Source organism: Dreissena polymorpha, chromosome 5 (genome assembly GCF_020536995.1).
Source record: "Dreissena polymorpha isolate Duluth1 chromosome 5, UMN_Dpol_1.0, whole genome shotgun sequence".
Lineage (NCBI taxonomy): Eukaryota > Metazoa > Mollusca > Bivalvia > Myida > Dreissenidae > Dreissena > Dreissena polymorpha.
The window spans coordinates 43753162-43779433 of NC_068359.1; the positions used below are offsets into that span (position 1 = coordinate 43753162).

Consider the following 26272-nt stretch of genomic DNA (forward strand, 5'->3'; position numbering starts at 1 on the left):
CTTGACATTGGAGATATTGACGTGATTCTTTCGTGGGACACACCGTCCCATGATGGTAAACAAATGTGCCAAATGATTTTAAAATCTCACAATGAATGACATAGTTATGGCCAGGACAAGCTCATTTATGGCCATTTTTGACGTTTGAACTCAAAGTGTGACCTTGACCTTGGAGATATCGACGTAATTATTTCGCGCGACACACCGTCCAATGATGGTGAACAAATGTGCCAAATGATTTTAAAATCTGACGATGAACGACATAGTTATGGCTCGGACAAGCTCATTTATGGCCATTTTTGACCTTTGAACTCAAAGTGTGACCTTGACCTTGGAGATATCGACGTAATTATTTCGCGCGACACACCGTCCAATGATGGTGAACAAATGTGCCAAATGATTTTAAAATCTGACAATGAACGACATAGTTATGGCCCGGACAAGCTTATTCCGCCAGCCCGCCCGCATTCGCCAATCTAATAACCAGTTTTTTCCTTCGGAAAACCTGGTTGAAAACTAAGGTAGATAGTTCTGGTTCTTAGTCACTGCACTTCTCATAGTTGCCATCTGTTTATATTCTAAGTTTAAAGTAAACCCATTGAATCAATTTGGAGTTATGCTCTGAACAAAGTTTCGGACGGACGGAGACTATTACTCAGGGGTGTCAAGTGACCAAAATCTAAAATCCTGAAAATAAGCCTTACATGTTGGTTGCCAGTGCCAAAAGATGGTTAATAATTCATTTAATTATGTTAACTGTGTTAACAATATGTCAAATTAAAATAATTTGTGTTTAAAATGACTTTTTGTGACAAAAAACTTTAAATACCAGAACAAAAATCCTCTTATTCATATCAATATCAAAGCAGTTTGAGAGGGCCTAAATCCTGCATTCAGGAATAATCCTGAATATTGACACCTCTGTTACTATAATCCTTCTGAAATTTAGGCGGGGATAATAAACTGTAGGCCAAGCAGAATAACTGCCACGCCACACATTATTTTCAACAGACCAGAACCATTTCAAAACTCTGAAGAACCACTCCACACACAGATCGATAGCATTTCTGACCACTTCCAAGATATCACATTAAATGGTCTGACCAAATATCATGGGTATGTCCTTACATTTTAAGAACCTAGTATATGACCCACATGACAGTTTCGAACTCTGCAAATGTATATAAGAAGCACGTTGTCACAATTTCATGAAGATTGGCCAATAATTATTGCCTCTTAGAGTGTTCAGAAGGTAAATGTTAACAACACGACAACAATTGCTCAACGTGAGCATCTTGCGCACAGGTGAGCTAAAAAAGGTTCTGCTTTCTTAACATGCACTTTAAGAGAAAACAGCAATGACCAATAAAATACTGACCAAAATTAAATATGGTTTATTAACAGATGTTGCACGATATAAAACTACACATACTGTAAAATCATGATCAACTGAATAAGAAGTTGCATAAAAATCTTAATATAGACTAAAAACACACACATGTGCTTGTTAATTGAAATTACCTAGCCAAAGATACGAAATTGCTTTTTAGAAAAAATAAAACCGAGAGAGACAATGAAATAACAAGACAGAAATGCCATGAATGGGGAAACGATATCATGAGCCACCCTGAGATCTTTGGAAAACCGACAATTTACAAAAAGTTTCATTACACCCAATAACTTCTCAAAATTGAAATAAGGATTGTTAATATTTATAGAGCGTTATATAAGACACACTTATGTCGATTAAAAAACTAGAGACTGTTACATCTTCTGTCTTGTATTAACACATCGATAATGGTCCACAGAATGATAATGCAATGACATGGAATATGAACATGTGAAAATGATAATGAAATAGTTTCACAAAATGGGTCACTGTGCCATGCAGCATTCAAGCATGAAGAAACTAATATGCTGGCGTACAATGATACCATTTCTTAAAACATGAATGACAAATGCTTTGATGATGAATGGTACATGAACAAAATGACGATGAAGGTGCAGGTCATGAAAATGTAAGTCATACAGCACTTCTGAGGTATGCAATGGAAAGTTTCACTGCTTTTCAAGTGCAGTTCCTTCTTTTTTAAGATTCACATTTTTATATCTAAAATTCATTTTTGTGAACTGTAAGTGTAACCCAAATCTTTATGTTTGCTTATTGACCTTACATAGTCATAGCATTGTCTAACACCTTAATGTGGGTTCTAGTTCACATGCTAGTTTTCCTACACAATCACAACAGTGTCAAGCTTATTCATCATCGTCATCATCCTCTTCATCTTCCAAGTCTTCTTCATCCTCATCGTCATCACCACCACCATTTGCTGATGCTCCACCCTGTAAAGATATCCACAACACATTACTGTCAGCATCAAAACAAATATCACTACATTAAACTTGCCATAGACAAAATAATTTGTTTGCTGAGCAATTAGCTGCAAATTGATGAAGTGGTTGATCAGCAAATGCTTTCAAATTATTAAAAATGTCATGTTGATAAACTTAAACAAGATATGTGTTTGTCAGAAACACTATGTCCCCTTTCGTGCTGCTTTGAAGCTATATATTTGACCTTTGACCTTGACCTTTCACCACTCAAAATATGCAGCTCCACGAGATACATATGCATGCCAAATATCAAGTTGCTATCTTCAATATTGCAAAAGTTATTGCAAAGATGGCGCAAACCAACCAACCAACCGACAGGGCAAAAACAATATGTCCCCCACTATAGTGGTGGTGGACATAAAAACAAGCATGAGACATGATTTCAAGGACAAAACGTTACACGAACCTTCCGGAAATTGGCCATTGCAACCTCATACTTCTTTTGTTCTTCTTGGCTCTTCTTCTCATATGGCATTTTCTGGGAGTCATCCATCTCACGCCACTCTTCCCCAGCTATAGAAAAAAAACTGGTTTAACATTGCTTGGAATAAAAAATCACATTTAAATGTATCATTGTTATGGAAGCCCTCATTTCATTAAGAGAAAAAAATAACCATAGAGCATTTAATTGTACGGGGAGGAGGCGCCAACAATACCTACTAAATGTCCCAAGAGAATAGATTTATTTCAACAATAAAGATATTAAAACAAAACAAGTGTTCTTTGTTTATATTACGTTTATTTACCACTTTCATTTAATGTTTCTACTTGATTCAGCCGGGCGTCAAACATGTGCACAAACAGACTGTGGGGGTTGGCTAAAAAACAACATCAATTGCCCTACCGAGTTTTAATAATTCCTTGTTAGGGATGTCCTTTCCACGGTGCTTTTCTCTGAAGTCTGCAAGGAACAGGAAGTAGCCAGTCATTGGCTTCTTTGGCTGGTTGGGGTCCTTGGTCTTGGAACTTTTTCCACCAGTGTAACTTGACATCTGTAAATGATTCACAAGTGTCCATTTTTCTTTAAAAAATTTCAGAAAACAGTCAATTGGCTGTTTTTCCCCATTTCAACTTCTATGTAGTTTTATTTTTTAATCAGAATAAAGTAACATGCAAATGAGTTGTTCTTGTAGCAGAACATATTCTATCTAAAAGCGTCCTTACACTTACCTCTTTGTCATATCTGGCCTTGTCGTTGGCAGCCTGCTCATCAAAGCGTTTCTTTCCCTTGGCATCAAGATTCCTCCATTTCTCAGAGCACTCTTTGGTGAATTCTGCAATCTGTAACAAAGTCATAGTAACATTTGTCAATTTTGTATTGCGCTAAATTTTAGCAAATTCCATTACACAGTTTGACATAGAAAGCCCTAAATATTCTTGTATGAAACCGCATGTGATTGCAGACCTTTAGATTCAAACAGCATAATAATAATAATAATAATAATAAAATCTTTATTTAAAGAAGATAGACTTGTTAAGAAATACATCAGATGAAATTACATAATATGCAATTTATATAATACATTTCTTATTTTCAACAAGGTCTTCTAACAAGAAACAATTTACAACAAATACATCATATTTCATCTTGAGCAATAAGAACAAAACATAAAGAATCATATATGCATACACATATAATGATATATATTATAATTAAAAACAAAATGACAGACATAAAACTACAATAACCATTTATGCAAGAACAGTATTTAAACATTAAACTAATGTTATTTACTAAAACAACATGAAGCATGTTCAGTTTATTTCATAAAGTGTGGAAGAAAGATAAGCTTTTAATTTTTTCTTAAATGTAATTAAATTGTTTGTTTGACGTATAGATTGGGGTAACGAATTCCAAATTGTTTTGCTAGAAAATTCAAACGATTGTTTGAAATAGTTTGTTTTTGGTATTCGCACTAGCTTTAAATCCCCCTTTTCGCAAGATCGCAAGTTATAGTGAATATTTTGTGATGGTGTCAAAAGGTCACGTATGTATGTTGGGGTTTGATTGTGAAATGCTTTAAATACAATAACTGACGTGAAATAGTGATTACGCTGTTCGAAAGTCAACCATTTTAGATCTTTAAATAGTGTTTTTGAATTTGTGCTGTACTTTTTATTTAAAATATGTGCACCACAACGCTTTTGTATTTTGACTAAAGCGTTGTGGTGCACATATTTTAAATAAAAATATATTCAGGTTGCAGAACAATACAGAAATGTCATATTTATCGAACTTTTAAACTTTAATAATGGTATTTATACCTTTGAAATGGATTTTCCGGCTTTCTTTGCCTCCTCCCGACAGAATGCCAGGTAATAGAAATATGCAGATGTGGACCTCTTTGGCTTGTTTGGGTCCTTGGCCTTCTTTCCTCCTGGCCTTCCATCAACTTTAGGGCGACCTATAATTATAATATGAAATAAAAATTATCATGTGACCTTAAGATAGAAAAGAAATGGAAAATAATTTATTATGGCTTTAATTTATCCTCCACCACACAGGCTCTAATATCTTCCCATTCCAGATGCCAGTTTTAGTTCATTCCCCAAACCATTATAAATAGTTTCATTACAACTAGATGTGTCACATTGTGTCAAACACCGTAGCCCCCACAACTCTTTGGACACAGAGACCGCTATATTCTACTGTGAAAAGACAGGCCAAAGTGAGCATGCATGTTTATGTGTTTTGTCAATTTTTTTCTGTTATTTGGTCCTATTTGTAATCTATAAAAGAACATGTTTCCAAAATGAAGCCTCCCATTCCATTTTTTATCCTCCACAGTATTTGTAAGCAAAAAACTAAGACTCGATATCTTAAAACATTCATCAATATCAGGGGGTTTTCAGCACTGTCTGCGCCTCTGGACAACGGAGGCACTCCCAAAGCAAACGGACCCGATCCCAAACCGAAATTATATAAAAAAAATTCCCAATTACCAAAAAAAACAAAAACAAATTTATTTGTTAATAGCAACCCCCATAAAAGCCGATTCCTTATCAGTTCAATGGGAGACAAGCGGAAAAAACCAATACCACTCTTACTAAATGATCAATAAAACCATTATTTTATTATATAAATCAAAATAATAAAAAGTTATTAAAAGAAAAATGTTTTATCTTTCTATTCATATAAAATTCATTTTATTATTATTTCAGGATGATAAGTAAATATGTTGTTAATTGAACAAATTCAGGGCAGAAATATCGCTATCGCGTAATGCCGACTTTCGGACTACTTGCATAAACATGTGTGTGTTTACAATTCAAATGCGGATATTGTACACACAGCGATTTTCCTTGTCCAATTGGGAAAAGTACCCGTACCGGTCCGATTGGGAAAAATTGAGTCGTGAAAACCTCAAAATTGGGAAAAATCGAGTCGTGAAATCCTGAAATTGGGAAAATCGCATCGTGAAGTTTGGGTCTTATTGAATACATCATACAGTTCATACTTAATTGAACATACCCATTTAAATAATCATTTGCAGGCATGCCTTAATGACCATTAAGTTATAAAGTTTATATAAATAACAAAATATTATAAAGAACACACCAAATCAATTACTAGTTGTTTTAATCTCTTTTAAAGCAATGTCTCTCTCTTTCATTTTTGTGAAAATTTCAACAATCTTTGATGTTTGATCATCACTCAGTTGCTTGCATCCCTCCCTGCACAGCATCATTATTGCTGTCAATGTGTCCTGTGATAGATGGTTCCGATTGGTTTTTTGGCATAATATTTGCTATTATGACTCATTTCAAACTACGATAAGGTTACAAACCGACGTAAAACAGTACGCTGGCTGCCTGGCAAAAGAACCGGAAACAGTAACAACTCTATTGATTGAATGCGCTGAATAATAAAACCCGAAATTAATCGAGCGCGTGGTTACACACAACTATACGATTTTCTTTGTTCGCTCGCCGAAAGTTGGTTTTTTTACGAAACTTTCTATCGTTTTGAGAAAAAATTCGGACGCTGATTGGGATTTTTCCAGATGCCGATTGGAAATTTGGGAATTTTCGCTCGATTGGGAAAGTACCGTTTTGGGAATTTGGGAATTTTCGTTTGATTGGGAAAGTACCGTTTACCGGTACTTTATAAAGAAGGAGGAAAATCGCTGACACATCATGAATATTTATGAGATTGACGTCATCTTGTTCACGACTGAATGAACTTTACTACAATGCATTCAAAATTTACATAGGACCAACCTACGCCGAGAAAATAGTACCTGACTTTGACGATGAATAAAATTACTTCCGATGGTCCGAACAAAATTTTGAACATAGTTATAAAAACTAGAAAGTCTAACTTAAATTTTGATACAAAAATTATTTTCCGCAAATGAGAATTAGGTACCCGCATCTTTAAACAAAGACGCGCATTTATACAGTTGACCTCGGTCGACCTGCAGAGGGAGTCGCCATATTTGTTTTGCTACGCTAATCGGTATCGTTTGTGAAAATCGAAATGAATTAAACCATACTCGCTTAAACTCTACAGAAAAGGTTTGTTATGGTCATTTTCGATATATTTGTGTTTGAATTATGTTTAAAAAATATTATATAAATATTAAAACCAGCTTTCCGAATCGATGGGAAACTTCGCAGCAAAAGTTCGCTTTTTGACACGAAAAACAAGCGTTATTTCAATAAATATTTCAGTCCCGTAACATGCATACATAAAAAAACGCATTAAAATGGTTGATAATAACTAATTGAATCAAAGCAGATCAATAAATGCATTTTTCTAAAAGTATTTACGTCAAAATATTGATTGTTTTAATTGGGTACGAAATTAAAATTGTATTCGTCTTGTTCGTACCATTTTTCGCGATTTTGCAAAGCTGTCAAATAATGAAGGATAACGACAAAAAAAAATAAAAAATTTATATGCATTTTAATAGTAAATATATATTTGATATGTCTTGTTATTTTTTCAGTGGCTACGATAAAGTTGTCTGAGTAGTGATGGAGTATCCAGGTCCCTTCTGCAAGGAAGTGGGAGTCTGCTGCAACTCCATCATAACCAAGAAACATGAAAAATCCATTACTTTGACAAATGGCATTGTCGTTGAAATATTCAACTTCACGAAGAAGAATGGTTATACATTAAAACATTTTGTAGAAGTGCTGTGCCTGCTAAACGATGACTGTAAGAATGTGTCCCCATCAACACTGACTTCAAAAGTAACCAGTGTTCTTGACTGTAAAAAGAAGTTAGTAAGTAAAAAGAAAGTTCCTGGTTTTCAAACAGTTGAACAATTACTAAGAAAAGACTTCAATGTGTGTGTAAATAAGAAAACTGTTAAAGCCATTGGTGAGTCAGTGCAAGTTGCTCATGGCTGTGAGCAAATATGTGCTGTGTTGAACGAGGAAGGGCCTCAAACTGAAGGAACTCAAATAGACATTGGCGATGGGGATGAATGTGGAAATGACACCAAGCAATTGAATTTTCAAAAGTACATGTGTCAGAAAATGAGAAAAAAATTAGAAAAGTTGAAGAACAAAATAGCTACAGAGAAGTTAAAATTAAATGAGTGCAAACAGCGTATTGGGCATTATTCAGTGAAAAACATTAACAAAAGAGACGAAGCTGCAAAACTGAACCGAAAGTCTCTTCGTGATGCACAGAAGCTTGTGCGCAAACAGGCCAAAAAGCTTCAGACTGCTAGAGAAACAATTGAAATGCTTCGAAATGAAAACTGTTTGCTTGTTGAGTCAGTTGAAAGTGTTAAGAATCTAAAACGTGACAATGAGCTTGCAAACATGCAACTGAGAACTGAAATTAAAAAAAAGAGATTGGCTCAAAAGTCAAACAGCAGTTTACGAAAGAAAATTAAGAAGTTAAAGACTTCCGACGAAAAAGTGACCGCAATTCAATTAGTAAAACAAAATGCAGACTTGAGACAGAAATTAGAACGACTAACATTTATAGCCGAGGAAAATGATCTGCTGATTGAGGACTTTCACCACAAACTAAAAGAGACAAAGGACTATACAGACGTAATAAGTAAATCGAATAACACATACAGTGAATATTTCAGAATGTGCGTTATCCAGCTTGCTGGCTTAGAGGTAGCGACTGACAAAATAAGTCCAGTGATTTCTGTTGTAAGTGAGACAATTTTTGACAAGTGTTTTGCGAAAGGGGCATTGCCAAACAGCACATCTGTACAAAGAATTGTAGATGAAGGACAGTTCATCGCAAAGTCTTTTTTGGCAGAAAAGTTGGAAAACAGTCAAAGCTGGGGTCTAGGTAGAGATGGAACGACCCGAAGAAAACAAAAAATTGTTGACACATCCATTACGCTAGACAATGGAGAAATTGCTAGTTTAGGGTTTACACGCATAGCCAATGAAACCGCGCAAACTATTCAAAATGTAACAAAAGAACAATTAAGCGAATTAGGATCATTAAATGGAAATTCGTCAGAAGACTTTATTGTCTCATCACTGGCAAAACTGGCATTCACCATGAGTGATAGAGCCTCAAATGAAAAGTTGGCTGATAAACTGCTGAACAAATGGAGAGATGACTTGTTGAAAAATTGCAGTTCTGAAACAGAAGTGAAAAGTGTAAAAAACTTCCATTGCATGGCGCATGTGCTGCTCGGGTTTCACAGATATGTTTGTACAGACATTAAATTACTTGAAAAGGAACTGAGTGAAGTAGGCGGCCCCCTTGGTCGTGACTCATTGCCAGCATTTAAATTCTGGTCTAAAGGGGGGACAGTGATTGAGCGTGTTGTGCGAACCACTGCAGACACCTTCGGACCTGCCGGGGAACATTATGGACTGCGTGACAGATGGGAGGCCTACTGCAGGGACAATGGTAAATATGTAAACCCCCACTATAAAATGCGTACACAAATCTTGAAAACTGAATTGACAATATTAAAATTATTAGTTGGTAGTTTCAACACTTCAATACTTTTAACAATACAAATCTTAAAATTGTTACTCCATATTTATAAAGTAAAAAAATATATTCTGCAACCATAATATCATTTATTATTAAAATGACATGCAATTTGGGGCCAAAAATATTTCATTAATCATTTTGTTCCAGGAATCAAGTCAACAATCGGGAACTACCGCGACAACCGGTTCAACTGCCTCTTTCAGACGGCAGCTGAAATCTTAGTCCATCGACAAGAGTTCCTGACTGTCATTAAAACGGTAAAAAAACCGAACAGAAAAATTCAGGCCGTATCTGCTGATTTGCACTGCACAAGGATAGCAACATTGTTAGCTGCAACCGGCTTGATGTATGTCCATGTGACTGGTCCTTATTGGCAATTAATCACATCAGGAAGTGTGCCATATCTGGAACTTTATCCCCATGTACAGTCACTGCACAAGTTCCTGTGTGAGATTAAGGATAATTCTGAAAAACTTTTAAATGGAACAGAATTTTGGCAGACAGAGTATGACATCGCCCAGAAAGAAAGATACCTGGTTGAAATTCACAAAAATATTAAACCAGACAATAATGACGCCTTAGGTACCATCAAGTGCATTGCAAAATCCATGATAAAGTGCATCGAAAAGCAACTGTGTGACTTTCTGCCTGGTGGACAGTTCAGTGGTGCAACAAGTAAAAGTGACCTAGACAGGACAAAGTTTGCCCACTCTACAAATCTCGGATGCGAACATCATTTTGGCGATCTAGACAGTTCACAGAAAAGACGCCCCAATGCGTCTCTCCATCATCACACATCTGTTCACCTGCTGAAAAGAAATCGTGAGCAGATGAAAAGATGGTATGATGGTATGACTAAAGAAGAAAAAGTAGCGTTGTGGAAAAAGGCAAGGAAGGGGGGTAAGGAATTGAAGATTAAACACCGCAATCAGGAGAAACGTGTTTATAGTGAAATTTCGGAGAATATGATAAATGAAGTGAGCAAAAAACCTAGGCAGTACAAAAAGAAAAAAGTAGTAGAAACTGATGAAAATGATGAATGTGGAGATGTGGAAAGGTGGTGTCCTGAAAAAGTTCAGACAGAAAACATTAAAGAGACTGATTATGTGATTGTTGCCTATCATGACAACTGGTACCCAGGTTGTACTGTAAAAAAAGAAGAAAATATAGTAAAAGTGAAATTCATGACATCATGTAAGGAAAAGGGAGTGTTTGTTTGGCCAGTGCGACAGGACATCCAAACTGTGAATGTAGAATTTATTTTAGACTTTGGGATGGTTCCTGACTGTTTAAAGGGTGGAAGACAATGGATGTTTTCCGAACACGAGAGCTATCAGGAATCGTACGAACTGTACAAAAGCACCTACTTTTGAAAAATGAGATACTTTGCTAAATAAAAGTAAATTGTGTGTAGCATGAGTGTGTTTGTATTGAAATACATGTATTGAGATGTTCCATATGTAAGCACTTGACATTATTGCTGTTTATTTGTTGAATGTGGTAACTGGTATTGACTTATTAAAGATTTTCACTGTTTAAAAGTGCATGTTGTGGTGTTATCCTTTACAACAATTTAGGTTATGAAAAAAAATACAAAATTAACATTTTTTGAATGAAAATTAGGGTACTATATTTATTTCTGATCATCAAAATAATGCTTTTATTGTAATCTACAGGAAAAATGCCATCAGTATGTCAAATTTCAATTTGATACCATGTATAGAAAAAATTATACAGAAAAAAGAAACAAATTATCATTTAAAGCGGGTCCGCGAATCGACGAGCAACTTAAAAGCTTATTATAGGGAAAAAATTCACCAAAATGGCCATTTTTCCGAAGATTCAAATTACCATAACTTTGTATGTAGTTGAGATAAATTAATAAAACAAACTGATCTGAGCAGGATTTAATGAGATCTTTCAGATTATATCAAAACATTTAAGAGTTCTGTTAGTTGAATTTTTTGTGGGGGTTGCTATTGTTAAACCATTGAATTATTTAAGCATGATTAATTCACAATTTTTTCCCAAATGAGCCGTTTCATCGAAGCAAAAATTCCCAAAATGACCAATTTTGTCGATAAAAAATTCCCAATTTGGTCAGACTCCTTTTCCCAAAATAGGCAGAAAAACCCCTGATTATACAAAATGGTGGGAAAAATACTGCATTGCATACACAGACATTGACTTTTGGTATTTGTATAATCTCGCAATATTTGATACATATTTTTTTATCAAACATAATATAAAGCATCATTTAGTAGTTCATACACAAGCACACATCCATTGAATATTTCATAAATAATTTGATTGAGCGATTTCTTCCAAAATTGCTGAAAATCATGATGCAAAATGTCCAAATTCCTTATGAAACATATTTCCCTATTAAAGGGGCCTTTTCACAGATTTTGGCATTTTTTTAACTTATTCATTAAATGCTTTATATTGATAAATGCAAACATTGAATTGTAAAAGCTCCAGTAAAAAATCAAGAAAAATTTTAAAAAAGGAAAAGAACATTGCCCGGAGCAGGTTTCGAACCAGTGACCCCTGGAGTCCTGCCAGAGTCCTGAAGTAAAAACGCTTAAGCCTACTGAGCTATTCCGCATACACATTCTTGACGTATTTTATACCTTATATAAGCAATCTTCGTAGTTTCGCGTTGCAACGCTTTATAATTTTTAGGTTTTAAAATCGTCAAAAGATGCATATAATGGCTATATTAGAGCATGGTTAATGTTCAGTATTACTGTTTCCTCACAAATATCATAACTAAAACGAAAACTTACGAATCTGAAACATCTTTTTTCAATTTTGTCAATTTACCAAAGCGTGAAAAGATCCCTTTAATGAGGGAGATCTGGCATCAAATTTTGGTGTAAAAAATGTCCATTTTTAATTTTCTAAAAGGAGAACAAGATTTTAAAATAGTCCTTTTCAAAACTTAACATGCGTGAACACAAATTTGGTATAATAATGTTTTGAAAGTTTAACGGCTGTCTCTTTTCTTAAGCTATGTTTCGTTTCACAAAGACATTTCTATTTATAATTTCAAACGTATTGTATAGAAATTGTCGTTCTTGAGTCGCCCTCTACAGGACAAAGGAAAGGGCGAGTAACTCCATGTCAACCGGTGAAATTTTTCAAAGAAAAACGACGGTTTATGCGTTGTTAACATAATAATACAAAACAAATTTATCGCCAATTCATTCACTGTATTCGTGCTGCGAGTTTGCAATAAATGTTTTCAATCAGCAGACGTTTGAAAGTCAAATTCGGCTCAACTTTTATTTTCACTATTTTCAACGGCTTCATTTCATAAGAACAAAATGGCATCGTGCATCGATTGAACAAATTCATTCGATTTCTGAAGTAAATTGACAATAACTGGTTAATTTAAGCACGCACTATCCATTAATAACATTTAAGGATTGAAAAACAATAGTTTACTCACCCATTTTGATGTGTTTTTCTGGTGTAAGCAGTACAAACTAAAGTCCTTCTTTGTGCTATGTAGGTCGTCTGGCCGCCTTTTCGCTTGATGCTCTTTATAATCAGATCACGTGGTCTATCTCGATGTCCAATCAGTAACACAGGATTTCGCGCGCAAGCGTGCCTAAGGGAATGAACTCCTTTGACAATAGAATGGAGCGAAATTTGAAAAGCCGATAAATGTTTGTATGGACAGATAATAGAGGAAATCGCAGATCAGAATCGCGTCTACATTTGATAACTTCTTTTCAGTAAATTGCGTAATATGGCGTCATATAATCAATAACTTGACATTAGAAACAGCTGTGATCAAAACTGCCTATCAATAAACTAATTAATTGCGTGAAATATGGCAACGTAACGTAAAACTCCATTTAGTCGACTTGAATATAAATAATTTATAGATAGATCTATACATTTATGGTGCAGCCGTGGCGGAAATAAACATTATAATTAAAAAAAAAACACATTCAGTTACTTTTTGCTTGCTTAAAAATCTAGAAGAAAAAAACGTTGATACATCGAAACATTTGGAAACAGGTTTTGTACGCTAGGGATCTGTAGAATGGAGCTAACCAGATGCTAGCGAAACGAGTGTTAAGTCCTCTCAAGATCATATCGTGAAGACGCAGAAGGACTTCAAACATTTCATCACACAGGGTGGGAACGAGTCGTTTCTCGGATTAGTGGGATTGAAAAAAAGGACGACGGTATTATTACCGTACATACATATATGTCCATGTATTAGGCCATAACAAAAACAATCATTGTATAGGTCCCTGGCTAACATCAGCAAACAATTTTAGGTCGGCTTAATTTTAATGAAGACTCTCTTCATGCATTTTGTGAAATAAAATAAATAGAAAATTCAACCTGGAATACCAACAAAGGTTATGGTCGGCACCAAAATTAGGGTCGGTCGGATTAGCGGAAAGAAACATTTTTTATTAAATTAATTATACTCTTAATTTTCATTAGAAACACGGGAACGTGTGCCATGATGTGTTGCCTCTCACAGACTCTGAATTCTGTTCTTTTAATTTATAAGCCAGTGTCAAATGTTGTTATTCTGGTCCACATAAATTCATGTGACAAAACAATGGATCAGTTTTTTTCCCACTATTAACACATCAACAAAAGTAGCGGAGGAAGGTCGGCTTAACTTGTTTCATTTATCTTTTTTATCGTTCAAGTACGCAGGTAAATTGAGATCAAATACCATGGAATAATTCCAAAGATACTCGATGATAAAAATCTTCCAAAAATTCGTTTTCATCATTCGTTTTATATACAATTTTATCAAGCGAATATGCCCAATAGAACAAAACTGATTGAAAATCAGCCAGAGATTCCATAACGAACGTATTGGGTCTATTGGGTTAGTGGAAACGAACATTTTCACACCTTAATTAAGTTTATACAAAGATCTATAAATTAAAAAAAATATTTATAGATCTTTGGTTTATATAAGTACACCGCCAAAGATTGAAACGATCATAGTAAAAGTCACGAATCATGTTATGTATATTAGTCGCGTTCTGAGAAAACGGGGTTTAATGCACGTGCGTGAAATGTCGTCCCAGGTTGGCCTGTGCAGTTCGCACAGGCTAATCATGGACGACATTACCGCCTAAATTTGATTTTGCTAAGAAGAGACTTCATTGTAACGAAAAATGTCTTAAAAGCGGAAAGTGTCGTGTCATGCCCAGTTTTCTCAGAATACGACTCATATTATAGTGGACTGAACGCCAGGACGCGTCGTGCAATTCTGTACGATTTTATTCAACGTACAGATATCACATAACATTTGTTATACACGTCATCTGTATCAAAATGTGTCTGAAATTACTAAATTAAGTGTTTGCGTAATTCTTTTTTGGAATAACGGTAAGTTCTGCTCTTTTGGCGAATTTAAACACGCGCAGTGCTTAGGAAGAAAAGTAAATGCATAAACAAAGTATAACGTATTATCTTCGTCAATTTTAATTGAAATCCGTTCTCAATAATGTGTGGTTCAACAGGGTATGTTCTCACGTGTCAACCCAACTGTTCGTGATTTATTACGCGCTCGTAAATGTGTCAATCACACATATTATCATACCTCTGCATCGGAGCGTATGTGCGTAAGTTGACATAATCAGCTATGAATCTCATTCGGTCAGTTAAAAAAATATTCGCTATAAACGCGCTATTGAATGGCACGACTTGAACACGAGAGTTTACTCGACGTGACATTTGAGTGACAAATATTATTGTTCATAATAATTTTAACGAAAGGCGCTTAACGATTTATTCAATCGCATCTCAATGCAGACAGTAATAAACACTATCGCGATCGATTATTCTCTATTCAACAGTATATCCGTCAATTTAAAGGCATAGCAGCCCAATAAGAACACTATTATAATTAAATAATGAAAAAAGATTATAATTAAGTAAATAAACCCTTTAAAATAATTAAGTAAATAAACTCTTTAAATGAACAAACCGATTAAATTGAGGTATTTTATCGTAAATTAATATTTGGTTTTGAAATTAATGTTTATGCAAGTCATTTGTAACATGCCTGTCGTAAAACTAAATCCTTTTCTTGCGTCCATGTTTAAAATTAACTCACAATAAATAAAGCGACATACTAGGCAGAGTCAGGAATGAATAAGTTGAACTATTTATTTTATTTTTTTACCAGGGACTTATGCAAACATTATATAGGTCCCCGGTTTTTACTAACTGATCGCTAACTTATTATCATGACCTAAACGCTAGATATTATTTAATAACATGTTGTGGGGGCCAGCACCCGTGGTAGCTTTTGTTCGGCATATATACGGCTTTGTCCGCCTATGAGTATACTATCGAAAAGGCATTTGTCCGGGCGGGCCGCTGTCAGACATTCACCACATGTTCTTTTATACTCTAGGTAGAGAATTGCCGTTTAACTATGTCTTGGAGAATATGGTAGCTTAGCAATACAGCAAACTGGTATTGGGAAGGAGCAATAGAAAACCAGTTGTTAATGGTAAACAGATGTTTATTAATTTGTAAGGATAGTGTATCGAACAATAATATTAAGTAACAAAGACGCCATACAAACAGTTGCAATACAAAAATACACACACACACAAAGTCTAAATAAGGCGAACACAATCAATATTAAGAACTAAGATATAATTGTTATCAATTAACAAACACATTTGTTGTCAGTATCGCTTCACCGCTTCACACGATTATTAGAAGAGCAACTTCCATTGACAAGGGAGAGTATTCATATCCAGAGTGTTGTTGAATTTCTTTCCCATGACACAGTAAGTTTGAAAAAAATTGTTTCAGATTCGCAAATTTTCGGTTTAGTTATGATATTTGTGAGGAAACAGTATTACTGAACATTTGCCATGGTCTAATATAGCCATAATATGCATCTTTTGACGATTTAAAAACCTAAAAATTATAAAGCGTTGCAACGCGAAACGATTGAATAATTTGGAGAGTTCTGTTGTTGTCGTTTAAATTTGCGAAACCACGAAGATTGCTTATATAACGTACAAAATACGCATCTATGTAAGGTTGGCAGGATAACTCAGTTGGCTTATGCGTTTTTACTTCAGGATTCTGGGGGTCACTGGTTGGAGCCCTGCTACGGGCTACTTTTGTTTCCTTTTTTAAATTTTATTTTTGATTTTTTACTGGAGCTTTTAAAATTTCATGTTTACATTTATCAATATAAAATTGTTCTGTGTAAATTTATATTTATCCCTACCGGATACAAAACTGAGCAATATAAAGCATTTAATGACAAACTTCAAAACATGCCAAAATCAGTGAAAAGTCCCCTTTAATATAACAAGCATATTACAGAGAGGTAAATCGCTTAAAAAAACATTTGAAAAGCGGAAGAGCTTACATTTATTTGCTATAAAACTATTAATTAAATCCCCCAAAATAAATAAATGAACTGACATGTTTGTTAATGATCTTGAATTTTGTTATAGATCTCATATGATGAATAAGAGGGCCTGAAAGGTCCAAAGTCGCTCACCTGAGATATAGGATCTGGCACGAGTTGTCATATCATACCATGTTTTATTAAACGAGTTCAGGAATTTTGTTACTAATGAATTTCCTGGACGAGTTTAATAAAATATGGTATGATATGACAATGAGTGTCAGATCTTTTTAAATGAGCAAATTAAATAAATATTTACGCAAACATATTGATAAACCCTGAATGTTGTTAACATTTCGTGACGTCATTTCAGCAAAATAACACAATGTGATTGGTCAATAAACAAAAACTAAGCCAATGAAAACGCTTAAAAATGTTGTATTACACATGTGTAATATAAAAAAATATGTAATGGTTGTATTACATGGGAAACAGCATGTGATAAATAAAGGAACCGACTTGTTCTTATTAAGTATCATGATGATCGGACAATAAATGTGGCCTTTTAGAGTGTTAACAAGGTTTTACTATAGCCATATAAGGAAAACTTCCCCGCCCCCTTGTGGCCATGTTTTTCAACCAAACAGAACCAAGATATCATTGGGACAAATCTTCTGACCAAATTTCATGAAGATCAGACAATAAATGTGGCCTCTAGAGTGTTAACAAGGCAAATGTTGATGCCGCACTACACACAACGCACGGTGGATGACAGACAAAAGGCGAGCAAAAAAAGATATTTTTAGTTGATGATAGTTTTGCTACTGCAAAAGACATACTGTTAACCAAATTCAGATAAGCCTAAAAAACAGATATTTGTTTAACCAAACCTGTCAAACATGTTCCCATTTTTCTGAGAAAAGGCATGTTAAGGCAAGTTTTTCAGGACCTAATCATAAAATGAAACCCTCCAATGTGACACAAAAATCTTTCAGTGGATTTCAAAACCCTTAATACCAGTATCTAAGATCCAAACCTCGTATTAACCAAGATTTCATTAGAGGATAATAAATGAGAACAAATAGGAAACAACCAGCTTTCCATTATATAAAAAAATCCAGAAAATGTAAAACAAGAGGGCCAAGATGGCCCTAGTTCGCTCACCTGACATGAGTCAGTTCATTCAATTTTTACCAAACGTCAAACTTGACCTATATATTGTCCAGACAAACATCCTGGTCAAGTTTCATCATTATCGAACCAAAACTCTGGCATATGGAGTGTTTTGTTTTTGTAAGATTTTACCTGGTGACCTATATTTTGAGTTGAACCCCCCTTAACAAACATCAAACTTTGCTTACAAAAATAAATATTATGACCAAGATTCATAAAATCTGAAACAATATTGTGACCTCTAGAGTGTTTACAAGGATTTTGTATAATATAATGAAAATTTGGACAATCTAAGGGCAATAATTATGGCATTAATTATGTGATATATAAAAAAACAATCTTTGTACCAAGTTTCATGATGATTGGGCAAAAATTGTGACTTCTAGAGTGTTCACAAGCTTTTTTTACAATATAAATATAAGAAAACTGCCCCTCCCCCCGACAGCCATGTTATTCAACTGACTGGAACAATTTCCGAACTCAACTCTCATATCAAGGAAACAAATGTTCTGACCAAATTTTATGAAAATTGGGCCAAAAATGTGACTTCTAGTGTTCACATGTTTTCACTATATACATATAGAGATAAATGCCCCGCCCACTGGCGGCCATGTTTTTTCACCGATCTGGACCATTTTCGAACTCGTCCGAGATATCAATAAAACCAATGTTTTGACCAACTTTCATGATGATTGGGCAAAAATTGTGACTTCTAGAGTGTTTACAAGGTTTCTCTATAGCCAAATAAGCAAAAATTCCCCAACCCTCTGGCAGCCATGTTATTCAACTGACCGGAACCATTTTCGAACTCAACTCTCATATCAAGGAAACAAATGTTCTGACCAAATTTCATGAAAATTGGGCCAAAAATGTGACTTCTAGAGTGTTCACATGTTTTCACTATATACATAAAGAAGAAAATGCCCCGCCCACTGGCAGCCATGTTTTTTCACCGATCTGGACCATTTTCAAACTCGTCCGAGATATCAATAAAACCAATGTTTTGAACAACTTTCATGATAATTGGGCAAAAATTTTGACTTCTAAGAGTGTTTACAAGGTTTCTCTAAAGCCAAATTAGGAAAACTGCCCCGCCCACTGGCGGCCATGTTTTTCAACGGACCAGAACCACTTTTGAACTCGATCAACATATCATTAAGGCAAACATTTTGACAAAGTTACATGAAGATTGGGCATGAAATGTGACTTCTACAGTGTTAACAAGGTTTTCTTTTTTTGACCTAGTTTTTGACCCAGCATGATCCAGTTTCGAACTTGATCGAGATATTATTAGGACAAATTTTCTGACCAAGTTTCATGAAGATCGGACATGAAATTTGGCCTCTAGAGTGTTTTCAAACCAAATGTGGACGACGGACGGACGGACAAAGACAGGTCACAAAAGCTCACCTGAGCAATCAGGTGAGCTTAAAAGTTAATTAACATTATTCTCATCTCTTAACATAACTATAAACAAAAAACACATATAAGTTATTACAAAATTGGGTTAAAAATGCTTTAGCTAATTTTAGTGTTATTATAAATAAAACAAGCTCTGTTAGTAGCCAAAAATATATGTTTTTGTAAAAGATAATGTGACTGGTTATCTGGTATGTCATTTCAACTGCCGTGACAAATAAAGCCAGTAATTGCCTTAGAAAAATGATTTTATTTACTTGTTTACAGGATGCCAAAGATAAGACATATCAGTCATAATTATCATAAAATATTCTTATCAAAATGCCACGACAGTTCCATTTCTGAACAGTGATTATCACACCAATTACATGTATGCTATAAAGATTTAATCCTTTAGCAGCCAATACTTGATGTATGTCTTAAGAGCTATAATAAGACAGCTGCAGACCACAAACCCATGGCTTCATGTTTAATATATCATGTAGGTATTATCTGATTTCACTTCTTAGCAAAGACCTATACAATGTATTTTATAGGTCTTTGTTCTAAGCAATCAATGTATGTCCTAAAGATCACAAACACCTTTGTACAAGATACCTAACTACTATGTATTTATATTAAGGAGATTTGACTTTCACAGACAAATGTTTGCTACTTCTTTAGGACCAACAGCTCCATGGATTTAAAACCCTTTAACTTGTTTTTTTTTTTTATAAAAAATTTCTTGAATATTAATAAGGAGACTTATGGTTATTAACATTTCTTTTTTTTAGTTCACTAAATCTATTTAACATAAATAAGTAACTAATATTAAAATTGCAGATTAAGTATCACACAGTATGTGAGACAAAGTATACAATAGTTTTCAGATTACCATCGTTTTGAAGGTATAATGAAAGCAAATAATTCAAATATTAATTGTTTTCTACATGAACAAAAAAGGGTTCACCTGTTATCATTAGTAAACATGAAAAATGTAATTATATGCAATAAACAGTATCCAAAATTTTGCAGAATAAATCATTTCATAATCAGTGTTTCAATAGAACTATATAGTTTTTACACTACTTCCCAAGGATTATGTTGTTCCTCTTTGACTGGAAAACCCGCAAACTGTGAACAAGCATTTAAGATAGAAACCAAGTGTCAACACATGGTAAACTGTGAACAAGCTGTGAATGTGTATACAGCCACTGATCACCTTCTGAGAGAGCAGCAGCAAAGTCACCACAAATCAAGTGATGCTTTCATATCAAACTATTTCTTTATAGGATGCCAATAATGCAGGCCAGACATATTGACTTTTAAACCAAAACAAGGTAATTGGGTACCTGGGCATAGCAATACCTACTGGTTGAGTCTTAAATTTGTTTGTAATATTGCGATAATTAGGGCATTTATTAGCTTGTTGTTTAAAACAGGCATAATGTAGACAATTTGACATACAGTTAGAAAATGAAAATAATTTCAGTAACTGTCAATCAGATATTAGACTATTAGGGGTTCGGTAATGGGGCATCAAGGGGACTGCTGCCCCACTATTTCGTCAAGCTGTAGTCCTTAGGCACCTCCACTGGTTCTCAAATAAATGAGATAATTGTACCTCTTGTGTCATTATTAGTATGTTTCCTTTTAACAATATTTATTGTCTTGTCTATTTTAAGAGCTTGACACAGTTTCATGCAAATACCACTACGAAACCATTTTGGTACCTGCCCAAATATTAAGATAACAAAAAGAATATTTTTAAGTTCTACGCTATATTTCTATAAAAACTTATTACCTTTACAAAAACACATAACAATAAATCAAGTAATTGGAAATATAAGATTTTAAATTTAAAATAAAACATTTAACAATATATTAGAACAATTTCAAACAAAAATGTGCATTAATATTATCATAATAGTGTATAATATAATTTATATTGAAAAGGAATATGCAAATCTACACAAATGTCAATCAAAGAATGATTTGGATTGAAGATAGAAAAACTGTTTGTGTAAGTTACACATTTTGGTATACAAAGGAATACATTTTTTTAATATACAATGTATCACACATATGGCATGAGCATATGAATTTAATCATATATACATACAAATACTTTATGTAACCATAATACATGGGTATGGAGCAGATAATACACAGGCAAAAAATAATCATAGAAAATTATACGATTGCTTGGTATCAAATATATTCTTCCCGACAATGTTATCATCATTTGGAAGCAAACAACAATGACATTAGACAATTATTTTCAATTATATGAAAAAGAATTTATTCATTTACCACTATATTATGGATGTTGGGGGTAAGTCTTCATGTTTTCAGACATATGCAAAATGAGTTAATGCTTGATTGCTTTATGTTTGCTTTAACATACCCCCATAACACAATGCCTACAGACTTTTCATGCCACAATTTATTATTCAACTTTTTCCATTCTTTTGATATATCACAAGTTAAACAATAGTAATACAATGTAAATAATATTATTTTCTGTTTAATAAAAAGTATTCTTACTCTTTTTTTTCTTTAGACGTTTTACTTACCATGAATTAAAAGGTCTGGTCTTAAAATTGAGGAAATCATCATATTTAATAAGAATAAATGATTGTCTATAAGGTTCAATTTCAACATTTTTTATGTTAATCTCATCTTTATGAAAATAAAAAATAAGTTCAACAAAGGAATGTTAATCTAAACTGTACAACTAAAGTTTCTGTTAATATTTTTGAAAAATCTTTACAAACACTATGGCTGAATGCCTATTACTTGCAAAATGAAAGCTATCGGGTTGTTCCCCCATCAAAATGATAGCCACAAGTCACTAATTACAATGTAAGTGTTGCCGCATTGTAAATACATATTGCTAATATTAACGTATCAACCATTCTATCTACACTATATACTGCCAGTTCTTGAAAGAATGACTCTCACAATTTGCTTTTAAAAAAAGTTTAGTGCCTAAAATAAATCCAACATTAAATTCATGTTAAGAGAACATTTATATTATTTGAAGACACAAACTAATGTTGTTAACTTTGTACCCTTTCTATGTGGAATACGTAGTCAATAGAATATAATATGTAGCATTATCGGTTTGAGCAGTTTTCACATCAAAGGCAAAATGTGTTTCATACACACAACCATTTTTTTGAGAGCAAAGAAGTACCAGTTGCCATATTTTCACAAATTTCATACAGTCAATATTTCATCGGATTTCATACTTCAAATATTTACTTTTTATTGTCAGACAAATATTGTGCTATGATTACTTTCCTGAATTGTCAAAACATGATTAATGTTTTATTATAAAAGCTAAAATTTGATAAAAGGTAGAGCAAAGTCAGGTAATTTCGACACCTTAAGAGTAAAATTTGATTTAGTCCTGATGTGTCGAAATTACCCACCAAGTGCCCAAACTTAATGAAAAACACCGTTTTGGCTTGTTGATATTTGCTAACGAACGTTATTATCGTTGCCGGCATAACTCAAAACTTCAAGCGATTTAACTAAATGCGGCGGAGTGTAATTTCGACAGTAATCGGCTAATTTCGACAGCGGCTTATTTCGACACTTGTCTTTGTATTAATTTTCCACAACTGTTTTATCAGTTATTTACATTGCATCTCTCAATTAATAGAATTTCACGATCTCTTTAATGTCTAGTGTTAATTAGGTTGCGGTGGTTTAGTGGATGTGGTGTCCACCTAGCGACAAGGAGAGAGTGTCTCAATAAGTCGTAGGCTTTCCATGCTATGGAGCTTAAATAAATCGGATTATACTATTGTTAATTGCAAATCAGAGAATTATAAATAATTTGCATTTTAAGTTCGTATTGTGCTCCCACTTGACTCAATATACAGTACAGACACCGTGTACTTAAACAAACGCCACTTGCCGCGGTGTTCATCTCACTGTTAGCTTACCAATATGAACCCCGCGATGGGTGCTCAGATCAAATGTCGCGGGGGCCGTTTGCCATAGACGAACACCCCGAATCACCGCGGACCCATAATATCTACCGCGGTGTTCATCGTGTTCGCTAAAAATAAAATATTTGAAAAATAACGTATTGAATTGAACCCTTTCATCTAAAAGTGATAATGAATAAATAAAGTCTATTTTTATATACATGCTGGTCGAAAGGATGTGATAAGTATTTAAAATATATTGGCGACAATAAAAAACCCCCGATACATATGTCTCAACTGAATCTATCGCATACATGCAACTTCTCCCATTTTTATCCATTACTCGATAATCCCATATACGCCCGATTTCCGTTTTTAAAGCAAATTATGTGAGGGTAACATAGACAATAAGAGTGCTCAAGAATGCCATAACATAAACGGTCGCAATTTTAGAAAGTATCAAATGAATTTCGGCATATGATTCTATTTAAAGATTTGATGAAATAAGCGCCCAATCAAAACAGTTGTATTCGAACATGCTAAAATCACCTTACAGGGTTTGCACGCCTGAGTACAGTTTTTTTCGGTTACAACTTCTAGATGAAATGAATGAATTTCTTTGTCCTGATAAAAAGCGCGCGAACATTGGCGTGGCTGTATTTATTTGTAAATAAAAAATTCGTAGCGGGTACAACATTGAGATCATTTGATTTCCATTAAAAGTTTCGTTGTGAATTTCAACTAAAGTTGAAATATCTCGCGAAATATTTGGCATTGCCATTAAGAGTTAATAGTATTGATCACTATACGCTTTATTTACGTTTCGGACGTTATGTACTGTACAAATTTAAGTCCGCATACATGTGCACATACATATAATATCTACATGTAGTATATGATTTTCTTTTGTACATGTACATTTAAAACGTGTGAATGACCCTCGCAGACAGATGTTTACGGTGGTTGCGCAGCATCAGCGGTGATCACAGGTGATCCAATTAAGGATATAATTAAGAAAAAAAACAACAATTTCATTGATCAATAACCTTCAAAATCTTTAAATAGCTCTAATTTTATATAATCTGCTTGACAAATATAGAGAGAGCTAAATATAGTACTCAATAAGCTGCGTCAACCATTTGAAGAGTAATTCTATTTAACGAATCTATCTTTCCGTATGCACTGGGAATGCTTGAAAACATTTGGAGTGTCGGAATTACCCATCGTATAAAATCGGAGGATAATTTCGACACCCCACAAATCATAGTTCTAAAAACGCTTGGCACCATTCAAATACAAATACAATGTCAAGTGAAACAAATTTCATACTAGAACTTGTACAAATACCAGAAATACAGCGAAATCCTAAAGGGACGTAATTGACAATTATGTAACCTCCCTTAGCGAAGCTCATAACGCTATAAAAATTTGCTAGGTAATACAATGTACGTATTTTAAATGACTCATCTACATGCAAACAGCGAGACGTTTGATAGAGAGATGTTATCTGGTGACGTCACAACACCAACTACGTCTCATTTTACAACGAAATCATACAGGATGATGATGATTTAAGACGAGTCTGATAAATATTGTGAAAAGTGTCGAAATTAGATGACTGTCGGAATTACCTGACATTGCGCTAATATAAAGAATGGTTCTTATCTACCCGGTTGATATTATTGCTTACAAATGAGCTACAAATTGTACATTTATCAACATTCATTTTTTCTTTGGTGGATTTTCAAGCATATTTCAGTATTTCATCTCGACTGATTATTCAGGCTTCGTTAAATACAAAAACTGAAGTGAGGTCATTTTTTGGGAGACATTCTAGAGATCAGTAGAAAATCTAAGCTCCTGTGAATGTACCTCATCTATTTACAAACCTTAGTTTACAAAACTTAACTAAATCTGTGAATGTAGAGCAGATTTTTTAAAATTTAGAAACAAGAGATTGCCAAGTAATATAGTTCCCTACCGGTGAGACTCCACCATTGTCAGTATCTTTTTTGTTGCCATAGCAACGAGAATTCTTGATGTATGAATAAAATGAAATGGCGTGCATAATCTCCATATTGCCATCTATCCATGTTTCAAGTTTCATGATAAAATATGAAGAACTTTTAAAGTTATCGCAGGATCCAGAAAAGTGTGACAGACATCTGGTTTCACCGGTAGGGGACAAAAACATAAGATGAAAAATCATGTGTAAGAGCCAAAGCTATTTTGTTATAAATAAAGCTAGCTTACATTATTATAGTCACAGGAAACTATAACAATATAATATTTACAGGAAGGACTATTACGTAAGTTTTAAGAAAAGGAGTATTATTATTATTATTAATATTCTTTTTCTTGTTGTTATTGTTATTAAACAATATAATGAGAATTTATATTCATTTTTTATAATGTTGTGATAAACTACATCATAAAAAATTACACAGCTATTACATGGTGAACTACTATTATGTAAAAGTCATACATTTTAACAACACAATATCAAATGCCAATGAAACTCTATACATTTAACTTAATTCAAGTCAAATTTAGTATACCAAACATGATTGTATCAAAGGATATCAAATGAGCATTGCAAAATATTTGACAACCTTAATTAATTTGTTATAATTACAATTTAATGCATGATTAAAAAAATCTTAATTACATTCTTAAACAGGATGAATAACCTGCAACAAAAAAGCATCCAATGGAATTCTGAACCATTTTTTAAAAACTTCCCTAACAATCAGAATGAATTCATATTCACTCAGAATAAATCCACATTCACTTAAAATACAACTGAAATAAATTAAGCTTCATTAACTTAGGTAGAACTCAAATGAAACCCTTATCACTTTTCTGGATAGATACAACAATAGATACCAATGCTTTTGATAGAATCCAAAATGGAACCTCATCTACTTTAGATTTACATTCACATAGACAAAACTCAAACAACGCCCCATTTATTTCACTAAGAACTCAAATAAAATAATTTGAGTTCAAAAACAACAACTAATGGTACATATTCAACAACTGATTATCTCAAGGCCA

General features: G+C 33.9%; 3 protein-coding genes across 3 annotated transcripts in view; 1 reads left to right on the forward strand and 2 right to left on the reverse strand.

Annotated features, from left to right (window-relative positions):
- LOC127832337 (protein kinase C delta type-like) overlaps positions 1 to 26272 on the reverse strand; it is a gene marked incomplete in the record, with an annotated part of 162725 nt that overhangs the window by 52940 nt on the left and 83513 nt on the right. The window contains 1 exon segment of the mRNA XM_052357744.1: positions 25828 to 26213.
- LOC127832348 (high mobility group protein B3-like) lies at positions 1380 to 12943 on the reverse strand. Its single transcript, XM_052357772.1, has 6 exons — positions 12783 to 12943; positions 4660 to 4799; positions 3565 to 3675; positions 3239 to 3386; positions 2801 to 2907; positions 1380 to 2343 (listed from the first exon to the last, which is right to left on the reverse strand). The coding sequence occupies exons 1-6, from the start codon at positions 12784 to 12786 to the stop codon at positions 2257 to 2259; spliced, it is 597 nt and encodes a 198-aa protein (XP_052213732.1). The 5' UTR covers positions 12787 to 12943; the 3' UTR covers positions 1380 to 2256.
- Positions 6553 to 11467, forward strand: LOC127832335 (uncharacterized). The gene is made up of 3 exons (XM_052357738.1): positions 6553 to 6912; positions 7347 to 9238; positions 9476 to 11467. The coding sequence occupies exons 2-3, from the start codon at positions 7375 to 7377 to the stop codon at positions 10699 to 10701; spliced, it is 3090 nt and encodes a 1029-aa protein (XP_052213698.1). The 5' UTR covers positions 6553 to 6912; positions 7347 to 7374; the 3' UTR covers positions 10702 to 11467.

Coding starts and splice junctions, on each gene's coding strand:
- LOC127832348 (XM_052357772.1), bottom strand. Junction 3,387..3,564: donor AGGCCAGATATGACAAAGAG/GTAAGTGTAAGG, acceptor AATCATTTACAG/ATGTCAAGTTACACTGGTGG. Junction 2,908..3,238: donor CAAGGAATTATTAAAACTCG/GTAGGGCAATTG, acceptor TTTTTTCTATAG/CTGGGGAAGAGTGGCGTGAG.
- LOC127832335 (XM_052357738.1), top strand. CDS start 7,375: ATGGAGTATCCAGGTCCCTTCTGCAAGGAAGTGGGAGTCTGCTGCAAC. Junction 9,239..9,475: donor GGCCTACTGCAGGGACAATG/GTAAATATGTAA, acceptor ATTTTGTTCCAG/GAATCAAGTCAACAATCGGG.